The following is a 15223-nucleotide window of genomic DNA, read 5'->3' as shown; positions in this document are numbered from 1 at the left end:
CTTTTGTTTTCAACTATTTCATTTTACCAAAACACTAATACAGTATTTTCTAGATACATAACTATATTTGGCACTAGCACCATTAAATTGTGCTAATGAATATCCTGTATTACAAACAGATTTACTCGAAGTAACCATGGGAGTGATTTTGGGTAGGACCCACAGGCAGTCACAAGTAATAATCTCTCTCTCTCTCTTCACCATTATAGTCAACTCCCACTCTACCATCCAAAGGATGTCGCCTCATGATTGATTGCTTTAGAGAGAAGAGAGGGGAGAGGGAGATGATGTCACCAAAGACGATGACATCATAGTTCCACATATTGTCACCAGGGGTGCGTTGCTAGGCGGCCATGACGTCATAGTTCCACGATATGGGACCAGCATATATTTGATAAACATGACTATAATTAATACAGTCTATATAAAACACTAATTTATTAGTTGATTACATTTCCTGACTATTTAAATCGTCCTAAAAGGACTTTTTGTTATGCCTAGTAAATAAGTGAATGTCTTTGTCCTTGAGATATAATTGAAAGAGATGATTAGAAAGCTCTGTCCCAGCATTGGTTTGAAGCCTGCGAGGTTTTCAACCCTGTTTTAAAATTTGTTTGAAAGATTTTACAAGTGTTGCACTTTCCTTATCCTTGAGTGGAGCAACCCATGCATATTTAGAAAACATGTCGATACACGTGAGTAAATACTTAAACTGTTTGTTAGATTGACTTAGGTTAGAGAGATTCACCAAATCAGCCTGCCATTGTTTATCAATCCCTGAAACAATAACTCTGTTTCTCGAAAACTTATATTTTACTGGTTTGTGTACGTATCCTATCGACTTAACCAGTCTTTAAACTAAATAAATTAGATGATAAAATAATTAAATAAAAGCAGACAGCATAGAAAATAATGTCTAATAAGACCCTACAATCTATAACCCTATATTATAACCCTACACATCTAGCTAGTTTTGGCAGAGTACAGCCTTTATTTAGAGATGTAAAAAGCAGTAAATAAATTCATAACTCAAAATCCTAACGGTAGTAATAATTTGACCTTCACAACAGACAATATTAATTCTTTGACGGCTCAAGATATTACTAAGCTTAAAAGTCTGGCAACAGCCCATAAAGGTAGTCAAGACACAAATGAATGAACAATACAATACTACTTTACTAAAAATGATCCCATTTAGATACAGTATGCTTAGGTTTTTTACACGTGTATCATATTTTATATACTTCCATCTGTCTATATTTCCTGGCCCCCCCTAGTGGCACAGCCGTATGTCTGCAGACTTACAACGCTAGAAACCGGGTTTCGATACCCGTAGTGGGTAGAGCACAGATAGCCCTTGTGTAACTTTGTGCATAATTAAAACAAACAAACAAATCTATATTTCCAAAACTTCTTGGGGAATATTCACATCTGATAATCGTTCTGCAAATTCTTTCCATCCTGTAGGATTAAAATTCTTTCGTTTTTGTAGTACGTCGTTGATTAGGTCGATTATGTTGCTGTTTGGAACAGACCTTCCACTAATTACTAATTCTCCATAATCATTCCATGTTACATCCCCATTGGAACGTATCAAGTTTAGTATAATTTCAGCTTTATTTTTATATTTCTGAGGAACACTATCGATGATCTCTAAATTTTTATGAGTCAGGATTCCATTTTAATTTTAATGAGTTCCATGGCTTGTGGATGAAAGGTCTGATGACGTTGTTGCAGTTTGTTTATCATCTTTGAGTAATGTATCATTTTCTACGACTGAATTCAAATCATTATCTATAGAGTTTAATACTTTATGTACTGGCCTTTCATAAACTTTGGATTGATAAAGAGAATATACCAGTTCTTCAGGAAAGAGAACCATTCGTTTTGTTCTATTTTTAGGTTCCAACAGCTTTACAAATAGCCCATCCTGCCAATCCACCAAATAATAAAAGTATTGGTGCTATGAGTAAAGATAAAAACCCTTCTTTCTGTATTAACAAGTTTCTTTTCTGTTTAACTGATGTTTTTTTTAACAGCGAACTCTCTCAATAATGACTTGTATCGTCTAAGTTTCTGTTGTATGTTCGTCATGAGAATGTTACCCTTTAAAATATTTAAAGCACATTCACAAATAATTAAGATAAATTCATTTTTAGCTCTGGCAATTATTCCTTTAAACTGTTTACGTGTAGCTTTAGGTAATGCATGGAACAACTCTTGATGTTATAATTCTAAGTGTCCAGATGAATAAATGAAAAGAGATTGCAAGTACAACATATAAAACTATTTATTTTTTACATCCATTTAGATATAACATCTTCCTTTTTCACACTACAGTGATAATAATTGTTAATATGAAAAGGACAGAGTCAATTTTGGAAGTTAATTAAAATTGGGGCATCCAAACAATTCCAGACTATAAAAAGGAATTTTCAGCAGACTTCTCAGTATCTTAGCTTTTTCTCTCCCCTTTGTATAAATGGTGGTAAAGGTCTCTTTAAATAATCTAGCCACACTCCACAGGTAGGGAGAGTCGACATTTCCAGATTTCCATGGAATGTTATGAATGTTCTGCGTCACCCAATTACACTGACGACGATCAGAATCTGAAATATATTTAAACAAAAACATGCATATATATTCAGTGACTGAGCATTTGAATGCAAGTTCTTTAATTACATATGGTTCATCCTTCAACTAAAATTCTATAGTTCTATCACCGCAGCAGTCATGATAATAATTGAGTATTTATCCAGTTAAACAAAAGTTTAAACTTACTTTGGTATATACACTATAACTCTTCTTCAGGAAAAAGCCCGGTTCTCAGATGGATCTGTTCAAGCATTTGTGGTTTCAAATCGATGAGAAATAACCATATGATTGTCTCATTGCATCCTGATAAGTTTCTTCAAAATATATTACACATGATGGAAACATTTGTCTCAGTAAAACATTTAACTGAGATTTGCCTCTGACATTCTTGAACAAAATAATATATTGAGAATTTAAACAAATGTTACACATTTCTCTACCCTGAGGATATAGATTCTGTAGAATATAAAACTGATAAATTCAAATGGTAGCTTCCACATGTAAAAAGTTGAAACACTCATTTATTTTTTCCACTTTCAATCATAAGATCATCAATGATAAAGAGATTTAACTTATCAGACCATAAAGAATCATGAAAATTTTCAGGTAAGCCTTCGACAAATTGAATATTGGGAATATTTTGCATTAATACTGTATACAGTGGTTAAAATTTACCATGAAACCATACGATGTTTTCAGGAATAGGATAAATAACTTCATGATGATAAGTTAAAACTTTGCTTACAAACTGTGATATGCCACTTCCTGTTAGAACTGACACTAAACACATAAAAGGGTGTAGTATATGATTATCCATCTCAAAGTCAAATGATAAATATATGAAATGGGACTCACCTTATATATATCATTTTAAGCACACTTGGGATAATATAAAAATATCAGTATCCATACAGAAGGGTGTTAAAGTCTGGAAGGATGTGCCATTTGGCTTAAACCCTCTAATTTTACAGCATGACTTTCCGTCATTGCATAAGTACCCGTAGTTTTTGGACCATCTAACTGCTCTAGTGAAAGATATAATTTCAGAATAGTGTGTGCTGTTATGAAAGCCGCCAAAAAAGAGTTTGGTTTAATCTTTCTGGAGCAGATATTCACATTTGTGTTTCCAATGAAGAGCTATTACTTCTTCATTAATCAGTGTAACATATGTTATCATTTTGGTATTATACTTCATTAATGAATGGTATTATTTAAAATATGTTATATAGGTAAATTGTGGTTTGTCCTCAGACATGACCCAATGTCCTCATAAAGAATTAAGACATAATTTTGCAACTGACCTTCTTCCTGGATAAAAAACAATATTTTCAGGGGTCAATTGTACTTCTGCATATGGTTTCGTTATATTATTCAACATAATATTGCTTGCCCTCTGATATTATACAGTGAGAGTGCCAACCAAACTTTCTTGCTTTAATTTAAGCAACTTATCGATGTAGTTCTTAAACATATCTCTAGCTTTGACAAGAAAATTTCATTAGATGACTCATTCAAAATTGAAGTTACTATATATTGGAATTACCAGTAGGCAGCGCCAGACGTAATTTATCAAACATTAGTTTTGATTGACTTTAAAAAAACCTGTTATTACTATAAATTATAACGATGACCTTTGCTGTGCTAAGGCTATTGTAATAACCTTAGCATCACTCAGAAAAGATCCAAATTATAAGTATAAGAAAATTTCAGCTGTGTAATATATAAAGGTTCTTCACGCCCAGACAAAATTTAACTGTGGTACCATGATCATCATTTCGACGTTATAATGTCAATGAAAGGTTTCCTCGGGTTTGTCTGAGCAATGACGATTTAATAGTGAGTAATTTACTTTTGATTTCCTTCTTGTTGGAGGGGTGGTGAATAAAATAGAGAAGAGGTTTTGCCTAGAGAAAATGTGTTATATGTGTCACACTAGGGAAAATTCAGGATTTTTTAATTATTTATTAATTTAATTAAATTAAATTGTAATTTTTAAAAATTAAATATTTATTAAATTAAAAACTTAAAACTTATATGCTATTATAATGTGGATTTTATGCTATACTAATTGGTATAACATAAATAAAAAGTACTTTAATAAAAGTTTGAACGAAAGGCACTAAAACCTCATGACATGCACAGTAAATGATGCCCGGGCACATAGGGTTATGTGGATCCACCATGTAACTACAGTGATGGCAAGAGATCTTTCATTGGTTCCTGGGTAACAGAAGAAGTAAAAAAATGCAGTTGAGTGTGAATACCAGATAATAAGAATATATAATTTTTTTTATATCTTTTTTACTTTGATTTACTTTTTCAATGGCGATTAAAAATATTTCAGGTGAGAAAAGATCCTTATTCTGTAAGCAAGTACTTATTGGTTTATCCAGATGATCTGAATAAACACATACCCTTACTTTATCTCCGCTGTCTAGGTGTTTCATTGTATCGTCCAGTATGTTTTGAATGTTGTTATTAAGTGTTTCCATGATGTTTATGAGTTTGTGTGTTTTTATGATTAAATTATATGTTGTATGTAGTAAATGCTGCATTACACTTTTCAACTCTCTTTTTTTGCAGACTTTTTATGATAAGGTATTTTGCCTTCTTTATTGAATCTTAACTATAAGTGATAGTTTTGCTTGCTTGCTTACTTATGTCTTAGCATTTTAATCTTGACCCCATGATAGAATTGAATTTTTAATTTTATCTTTAGCATTATGATGATAATTTGAAAGGCATAGCACTATAGCTACTTAAAGAAAGAATCAGAAAAGCATAGCAGGGTAACTAATACAAATAATAATCTGAAATACATAGATAATATATGGTAATTTTTGTCTTTACATGCATTTTAAGTTTTTATTTATGATTTTCTTTTTTTATGGAGTACGAAGATTTCAACCAGAATAATTTATTCATTATGGTCATATTTTTGTTGTTAAGTTTCAAGTTATATTGATATCATAAAGTCAAACTAGTGAAAATGTAAATTTTAATTAATTCATAATATTTCACAATATTGTCCTTTTTAGGACATATAAATGGTAAGGAAATGTAATTAACTAATGATTTTGTGTTAGGTGTCCTTTTTTAGGACGATTTAAGTGGTCAGAAAATGTAATTAACTAATGCTTTTGTGTTTTAAATCAATTGTATTAAATATGGTCATGTTGAGACATCAAATACTAAGTTTTAATTATTTCATAATATTTTTTTAGGATGATTCAAATGGTCAGGAAAATTAAGTGACTAATGAATTAGTGGTTTATACCGACTGTATTAATTATAGTAATCTTGAGACATGTTATGCTGGTCCCACTTCGTGGAACTGTGACGTCATCACCGCCTTTCATGGCGGCCTAGAAACTCGTTCTTTACTTCGTGGAACTTCTACGAAATCGTCTGTCATGGCCGCCTGTCATGGCGACCTAGCAACGCTTTCCTAACAACGTGACAATTTGTGGAACTATGACGTCAGTATATTTAATGACATTATTGCACACCATTCCCTCCCTCTCCCCATCTGTGAGGCAGCCAATCAGCGTGAGGTGGCATTCTTTGGATGGTAGAGTGGGGGGGGGGGGCTAACTACTTCTCACGCTACAGTATGGTGTGTAATAATGATGGTTTAGCTTTTATAACTTTACCATAATATAGAAAACACAACAGTGTTAGTATAGCTTTACTGTGCTACTATCCCTTTACTGTAATAGGGAAAATGTTATTGTGTTACTATATTTGTAAGATAAGAGGAATAAAATCCTATTCTATTACTGTAGCTTTGCTGTGATAAAGAAAACACTACTGTATTATTATAGCTTTACTTTAATATAGAAAACACTTATTACAACTGTTTGTAATCTACGTGAGTAAAACGTTCCAATCACAACTAAACAAAACAATGAAATACATCACATGTATATATTTGTTGTGGTATCTAAACCATTATTTGTGAATTTCATATAATACTAACAATTTCACCTAATTTAAAATATCCTTGCACTATGCAAAGATGTTGCATGGAGAATATTGAGAAATAGATGACAAAACTGTGATAGAACTATCACATAAAACTATATTATTTAAACCCTAGTTAAAACTGTGTTTTCTTCCTCTCACCATAGTGTAAGTTGTATTATTTCCTGTAGTCTCTTCCACCTGTTAACCACCTGTATAATATCTCATCGTCTAAATTGAAACATTCTCTCTCAGCATTCATGAAAATGACAAGTACACTGCATGTTCCAGTAACATTTTAGGTTAGTCATCAGAGTTAACCTCATATTCATCAATTCTTAACAACAAGATCCACATCGCATTTTTTGTGTTATTATTATTTATCATTGTTCCCTAAGTGTGGTTGCTTCATTTGTTTTAATTTGCTATGGATAACTCTGTGTAATTTTTCAAGACGTACATGATGCTATTCATACACTTGGTTGCTTAAATACAAATAGTCTATATTTATATATTTATATATATATGCTTGATCAATTATCATATTAGTGAATACGGTTTTCCTCCAGCTACAGCAGGAACCATATTGATAACATTCGTGTTACGTGCTGAAGCTACGCTCTTTAGCGGCGGTAGTGTCCGCTAGAGGCCGACAATCTCAACCACTTTCTATTTTATATTTTTTCACGAAACAAACAATCATTGTTAAAATTCAAACAAGACAAGAAGTTTAAACTAAAAGTCTATTTATCAAGCTTAAAATTCGTCTGATTACTACTGTACTGCAGTACACACTTCGAGAAAGCTGGACTCCTTCGTTCATCATAGATCTGGTATATTTTCAAGGATTATTAGTGAAAACGCTAGCGAGTATCACGTGATGTGCTTTGCAGAGTATTCACCACTCACCTACTTTGAGTGATATTCGTAAAACATCTATTTTGCATCAGAGAATTTACTCAGTCTTTATAAGGATAGCAAGGGCTGCAACACCCTTTCAATTGCTGATTTTTCAATCACATAATTATTCTAACTCTCGATAATTGAGTGATAATACTACAATGCAATACATACATCGTATCTTACTACCACTTGATTGGGTCTTGGTGGTTAGGGCATTCAATTCGCAATTTTTAGGTTGCGAGTTCGAATCCTGTCACTAAACATGTTCGCCTTTTTAGCCATGGGGTCTTTATAACGTAACAGCGAATCCCACTATTCATTGGTAAAAGAGTAGCCCACGATTTTGGTAGTTGGTGATGTTTATTAGCTGCCTTCCCTTTACTTTATCACTTCTAACTTAGTGACAGCTAGCACAGATAGCCCTCGAGTAGCCCACGAGTTGGTAGATGGTGATGTTTATTAGTTGCCTTCCCTTTACTTTATCACTTCTAACTTAGTGATAGCCCTCGATTAGCTTAGCGTAAAATTCCAATAAACAAATAGATAAAACCACTGAACTGCTTGGAATGCAAGGAATGCCACTTATTTTCAGTCACCAGGTTCTCGACAAAACAATCATCTTACCTTTGATAATCAATCCCACCCTAATTGATCAAGGAAGTCATGTTTCCATTTCAACTGCCACTTGCAGCTGGTAGTCATTTTTCTTCACAGTGACTCCTCATCTTGCGTATCAAAGACCACCAGATAAATCCCTACAGCTTCCTCTTTCAAATCAGGCAGATCTGGATGACTCGATCTGACAGTGTTGTCTTTCTCCTGTGACTGATTGGTATCCTCTGCAGACTCCTGGTCAATCTATTGATACAATGCTTTATCTTCGATGTATGGACATACAGTTATTAATCAACGTCTTCCACGTGATTTCACACCTTTTGTTTTCCTGTAATCCATACATTAGAGGACTAACTATTTAAAATATCAGATCAATCTAGCTGGATCCAAGTTGCCTTATTGCAGCTGAAATGTAGCGCAACCACACTCAGTCACTACAATGGAACATCCATTCTTTCTAATCATATCACTTGGGTTGTTTTCCCTAGTTATTGTAGACGGAATAACATGCATCAAACATGATTGATCGTAGTCACTCTAAATACTCTTGGGAACAATGGATGACTTCTCTTCGCTGTCCATAGGGAACAATACTTCCTGTCCAGACATAAGTAGGTTTGGCAACAGCCTGATGATTCCTGTTTCGTTGCTATATATGCCACCATCCCATACGTTTATCCTAGTGAGTTCTGTTGGAATTAACAAATTCACAAGTATCCACTTTGCCAAACCATCAGATTGGGGGTTATAATGTGAAGAACAGTTCTTCACCACACCCAACATTTTACAAAACTCAGCCAGCTTTTCGCTGAGCAGCAGACTCATTCAGATTGGTGCTGAATATCTCATCTCACTTGTCATCATAAGTACCACCATTCAAAGTTAGCACAAATGTAGATTACACATTGATACCCTACACTCTTTGTTGTGCAAAGTCCAGAGTATTTCTTGCTGCCGATCTCCTGAGACTACTAGAATGGTTAGAGCACCATTCCTCATGAGTTCATATAAATGGTACAGAAAACCATGTTGCACTTGAAACTGCTCATACATTGGCCAAGGTCACGTACATAAACACAGATTTCTTCTACTAGTGCTAGCTGGTCTTGACCTAGCTGGGCAGTTAGGACCACTCATGCTAGATCAGAGTTCTTCAGTTGCTTGTCCCCAAGTCCCTAAAGCATTAACTTTGGAATTCCTTCTTCAAAGGAGTTATCATAGTCGATATTTCCTATGGCTGAAATGACCATGATATTGATTTCCACACTGTGTATAGAGTCAGGACATTCCATAAATAAAATTGGTCTCACTGTATCATGAGGTAACCATCCATATTTCCATGGTGTGAGCCACAGCTATGAACTGTGACAAAGTCATATTCTTGTAACATTGTTATCAATCATGTATTATCTTCTCTAGATCTTAAAGTTTATTAACCACTTCATGGAAGCAAAGTCAATAGTGTTTCACAAAGACAACTCCTGAATACAAAATTTGTATTCAAGAGCCATAAGTATAAGACTGGGATATAATATTATACGTTATTATCTTTCTTGTAAGTGTCATAATACTTCTCCATTGCCTCTGGAATCATTGTCCAAAAGAAACTCACATCTCTGACAGGAATATGACAATATTGGAGCATCTACTAAAGCAACCTTTAGAGATTGGTATAATTGATAACATTCTTCATTCCAACGAAAGTGTGCTTCCACTTTCATGAAAGGAGATAATGGTGCTGCTATCTTCAAGAAGTTGGCCACAAATCACAGTAGTATAATGAGAAACCAAAGAAATGGGAGACTTCTCACTTCATCATGAGCTGAGGCTAACCTCTTAAAGCTGGTATTTTATTCAAGTATCTTGCAATTCCATCACTACTCTCAATGTGACTGAGAAACCCCATTTACTTTTGCAGAATCAAACACTTTTCTGAATTCAATTTCAAACCTGTCTTTTGTATGCTCTGGAATACCATCTTTAGTTTCGTAGATGCAATTTCGAAAGTTTCGCCATAAACCAAAATGTCAACCAAATCGATGTAGACCCGGTATCTTTGCCATTGCAATCCACATCATGGCCACAGCATCCACGGTTTTTTCTCAATATTTTGGTCCAGATGATTCGACAGCTGATATTGATATCCTCACATACTTGGTTATTCAGTAAACTGCTGACATCATGGGTTAGCTTGCATCTGCAGTATGGAAAAGTATGGGCAGTTTCTTCACCAGTGCCCCACTAGTCCACAAATTAAGTAGACTCTTTGCTCTTCTCATTCTGGATGGTATCGGGATAGAAGTTTCAGTTGTGACTATGGTATGTGTCCAATGGGTGGATCTGTCAGTGGCAGTTACCCTTGTGATTGAACATACAACACGGGTGGAAGTTGCTGTAGCATACACCCTGTAGATGGACTCTGCTGTGGCATATACCTAAATGGTAAACTTGCCTAGCCATGCCCATTCACTGGAGACCAGTTTGGTTCCATTGCATTTCCATCTGATGGCGATGACTGGTTGTTAACCCTCCATTTGAGTCTAGTCCACCTTGATGAAAGTACCTTTGTTGTAACCAGCACTAGTGGAATATACACTGTAGCTGCCATTGTAGACTTCTTCCTCACCAAAGTTACCTTGAAGTCACCAATTCAAGTTGCATTGTGATCGGCACTACATTCATGAGAGTGGTGATATCCTTTGCTTCCAGAAGGTGTTGTATAGGTTCACTAGGAAGTCCCTCCCGATCTGCTGAGGCCATATTAGTGTATGCCTTCCCATGCAATTAGCATAGATCATCTGCAGATAAAATACTCGACTACTGATAAAATATCCAATGACTGAGAGAGCTATCCACTGCCTATAAGCATAATAAATTCGCCACTCCCAAAACACAGGTTCACAAGTGGATCAGCTGTACATTTATGGATTTACAATGCTTAGATTAGATTGTTACCTTTGTGCTGAAGCAATCAAACAGACCCAGAGCACGTGTGAAACACATGTTGCTGTTGGCTATTCCTTTAAACTTAAATGAGTTATATTAATTAGGCTACACCTTCCAGGCTCTGCTAGTTCTAAAAATGTTTTTTACCTCTTACATACAGCTATCTTTGCTATGAGAAAGCACATGCGACAGTAACGAGGAATGATCTAGAACAACAACTAGAGCAAAATAAAGTTAGCCAACTTCTTTGAACAATTCACCAATGTTGAATTTATACATATATTCGGAACTATGAATATCTATAATTTTTGAAAGAATTTTCAATGAACTTCAAAAATTGACAATGCTAAAAAAAAGGTAAGAAATATTATGCACCTGATTACTGCATGGACTAAAGAAGTTAGTGATTATAGTAGGATAATAAAATTTAGAAAAGAAAGCAACATAACAGTGAATATAACAAAGTATTTTAGGGAAGAACTTGAATAAATGCAATGTTATGCTATACCCCATATCAAGAACTTTAAAGTTGTTGTCGCAATATTATAGTGGTTAGGTATTAATCTAAATAATTAGTTAAAATTAGCATGTAAACGTGATAGTTCTCAAGAGTTTGATATTTTATACAGCTATAAACCCCATAACTGCAAACAAGAAGATTATTGAATTTCCCACAACACTAAATAAACGTGTAATGCAAAATCTGGTAATAAAGTTCTCGTTTGTGAAACATTAGTGAGTTTATTAGCTTTGCTCACGAATATTGTTCCTTTGAACAAATTCTAGTCCTATATTAATTGATATAATGTATTTGTAAATTTTTGTCCGCAACCTGCGCCACAAATTTTGGAGCTATCAGAGCTACACTTGGCAAGCGGCCTGAAGACTTCCTTATCTATATAGCGCAGCTCCAACCCCCACCCATATTTATTTGACGAACCATGAGAGTCTAGGAGTAGCTTTGCACAGGACCTAAAGTTCCCATCTAGCAATGGCTTTTTTTTTGTCCATTCACTCACACACACACATACACACCCTACGTTCACTGTAGCTGCATATTTTATATTGTATTCAAATTCCCGCCCACACGCTAATATATCAAAATTTGGCACTCGTGCCTATGTAACATGGTAAATTGTTCTGACTGGTCTTTTGAGGGTGACGTACCCTTTTATGGAGGAACTTGATCTATGTTTTGGGATCTCTGTTAATCAGGAGGATGTCACGGGTATTTTATGCTATTGTATCTAATCATCTGTGAATACTAAACATAGTAACCAAGCTTTATTTTGAAGTATTTATGTTTGGATATGGAAAGTTTATAACTTCAAAATTATAAATGATTGTTTCTTGAAAATTTTGAACTTGAATACTTGATTAACTTGTAGATATCCAAGTCCAGGTATAGATATGGCAGACACAGCGTGGTTGAAATACTATTATACACTCTATGTTTAATTGATTTTTTATTGAATTTCACGCAAAGCTACTCGAGTGCTACATGCACTAACCATTCCTAATTTAGGAGCGATGACTAGAGGAAAGGCAACTAGTTAACACCACCAACTGCCAATTCCTAGGATAATTTTTATCAATGAAAAGTGGGATTGACCATTTCAATTTAACGTTCCCTTCCATGGCTGAAAGGAGCATGTTCGCCAACTGGTTTCAAACTGCGACCCACAGATTGTGAGTCATCGTCCTAACCACCAGGCCATGCTAGAACCATATACTCATATTCTTAAAAAATCTCTAAGGGACTGAATAGAGGATGTACTGTTATGATAATAAAAGGCTTAACGTTAATATCTTCTAACAAGCACAACTAATTATGATTGTGCTTCACCAACCTAGAAAAAGCATTCACACCATAAAAATTGTTGTTGTAATAACAAGTGACTTATATAAATAGTATTTTTAACACAGTACTCAGTTGTATCTGATCAGACCTGATGAGCTCTTTATCGACGTCAGCAATAGATATGGTAGACATACTGTGGTTGACATATATGATTATACTTGAAACATATGGGTCTCTAACCAGACTGTTTAGCCCACGGGTGCGTATAAATTTGTTTAGTTTGTAACTTCAAATATTTATTTTTCTTCTAAAAATTTAACTTCTCTGACATCCAGGAATTTGACTAAATAACTTTTGATAGTTATTATGTGCAAAATGGATCACATTTTATTGATTTTACAAACGTAATTTTGGATTTAGAAGTGAACCAGATATAATGTTACTTTGTTTTATTGAAATGTAATTTAGTTTATAACTGTGGCAAGTTATACTTAGAATTCTAGTTTGTTGTATTTGACCCACAAAACCAGAAATGATTGCTCGTACTTGTAAAGCTGCTGACTTGGATTTCAGTAACTGACATAAGGAACTAACAGCTAAACCTACTTTCTCAGTGGACTTTTCACACTGCAACAGCAACCATATAATAGTAGAAGGACTCATGTGTGTACGAATAAAGTCATGCTGAGTTTTAAAATAAAATAACTAAACAATAGCTCAGTATTATATATGTAACATATAATATTAAAAGGCATAAAAATTGTGTAAATGTATGTAAACTTACAAGTCTAAAAATTTATGTCATTTAAATATAAATGTATATAAAGCAAAAAGAGCTAATGTAAGTGAGATATGAAACGTTAAAGAGTTTGTGTACTCCACTGATATTAAGACCTACCACATGAGGCAGCCCAGCATCTTTTATTACTTAGCATAGGATGGTCAACAGGAGGATCATTCTGGAAACCGTTAATTAGAGTTTTTTTTCGATAGACCTCTATGATTGAAGATCGGCACAACTTCAAAAATTAACAAAAATTAAATATTAATAACGAAATCTATATGGACTATACTATTGTGGTATCATACTGGGCATTAAACCATTCTTCTTATATTTACTCTTCATTGTAGAAATGTCATTTTTAATTTGAGAATCGCTATGAAAATCATCTTATAATGCATCGTGCATCAGCTTCAACTCAAAACACTGCATCTTTGGGCTTTACCGTGCCGTTAGTTTCGCAAAATATTGATTTTTTTGTATATGATTCCAATCCCCATTTTTGAAGATAAGGAAACTATTGTGCCCAATTTTTATGTTCCGTTTCCAGTTCAGTAATCAGTTGACGAATCTTGGTTGCAGCTGGTATGTCAAATCGATTAGGATATCATCGAATAACTTCTTCTCTCATCCGACCTAGACATAGAGTTTGCCTTAATTGCTATACTTAAACCATGACATTCACGACCACGTCTAGAAAATTTCAAGCACGTTTCACTGTTATATTTTCAAGTTAACTTCTCCATGTTGGCTTTGATGGTCTCGCTCGGGTCAGGTCACGGATCTGGTCCAACGACCTGGACCTCGAAAATAGTGCCAAACATCTTTTTTTTGTGTAATAAAAACAACTCAAACCTTTCTGGAATCATTTTTTTATTCATCTCATAATGGCTTGTGTGGCCGGTGTTAAAAATGAAGAATTTTATATCGTTTGTTTATTATTAAGCACAAAGCTACGTGATGGACTTTTACTCTGACCGTTGCGGAGTCTTTTCTTTGCTTATATGTAATGGTGAGAGAAGCGCAATGCATAATATATTTAAATGCTTGTACTATATTGAAATACATTGGAAATATGGAGTGTAAAGTTAAAATGTGCATGTAAAATTATCCTTTTAAAATGTATGACAGTACATAAATAGTAAAAGTTTTCAGCCCAAAAAGTAAAGCATGTGAAAATAAAGAGTTGCTAAAGTTGTACATGTTAAAAATAAAAGTGTAAAATTATCTTTTTTAATTAAACTCTGTCTTCAAAATTTACTAAAACAAGGCTACCTGTCAAGAAAAAGCTTGGGTATATTTTGTCTTGTAATGTGATTTACTAACCTTTGTAATCTTATGTTATTTTGAGGCAGTACATATAAAAAGAGAATTAAACAATTCACAAAATAAAGTTTTGTCTTCAAATTCGATGACGAGGAACCCACTTTAAAACTAATAATGCTTGGAGACGGCTTGAATGGGTAATGAAGAAAAACTTTAATATAAGTTTAACATAACAGCAAATGTACAACGTTTCGACAAGAATTTGTCATCATTAGGTACAAGTAGTTTACACTGACACAGAGATATATATATATATACAGTATAGAACAAAGAGGTCACATGACCGGATACTG

At 34.1% G+C, this 15223-nt stretch overlaps 1 protein-coding gene across 1 annotated transcript in view; it reads right to left on the bottom strand.

The window, feature by feature from the left end:
- Positions 1-8169: 8169 nt before the first annotated feature.
- LOC106463492 (synaptic vesicle 2-related protein-like) overlaps positions 8170-15223 on the bottom strand; it is a 49204-nt gene continuing 42150 nt past the window's right edge. Inside the window, exon 12 of the mRNA XM_022391011.1 lies at positions 8170-8319. Within this exon, the coding sequence (XP_022246719.1) occupies positions 8170-8319 (150 nt within the window). The remainder of the gene's footprint in view (positions 8320-15223) is intronic.

This window comes from Limulus polyphemus, unplaced genomic scaffold (assembly GCF_000517525.1).
Source record: "Limulus polyphemus unplaced genomic scaffold, Limulus_polyphemus-2.1.2 Scaffold1423, whole genome shotgun sequence".
NCBI classification, from domain to species: domain Eukaryota; kingdom Metazoa; phylum Arthropoda; class Merostomata; order Xiphosura; family Limulidae; genus Limulus; species Limulus polyphemus.
The sequence above is the reverse complement of the archived record's forward strand: the minus strand, read 5'-3'. Positions and strand labels throughout refer to the sequence as shown.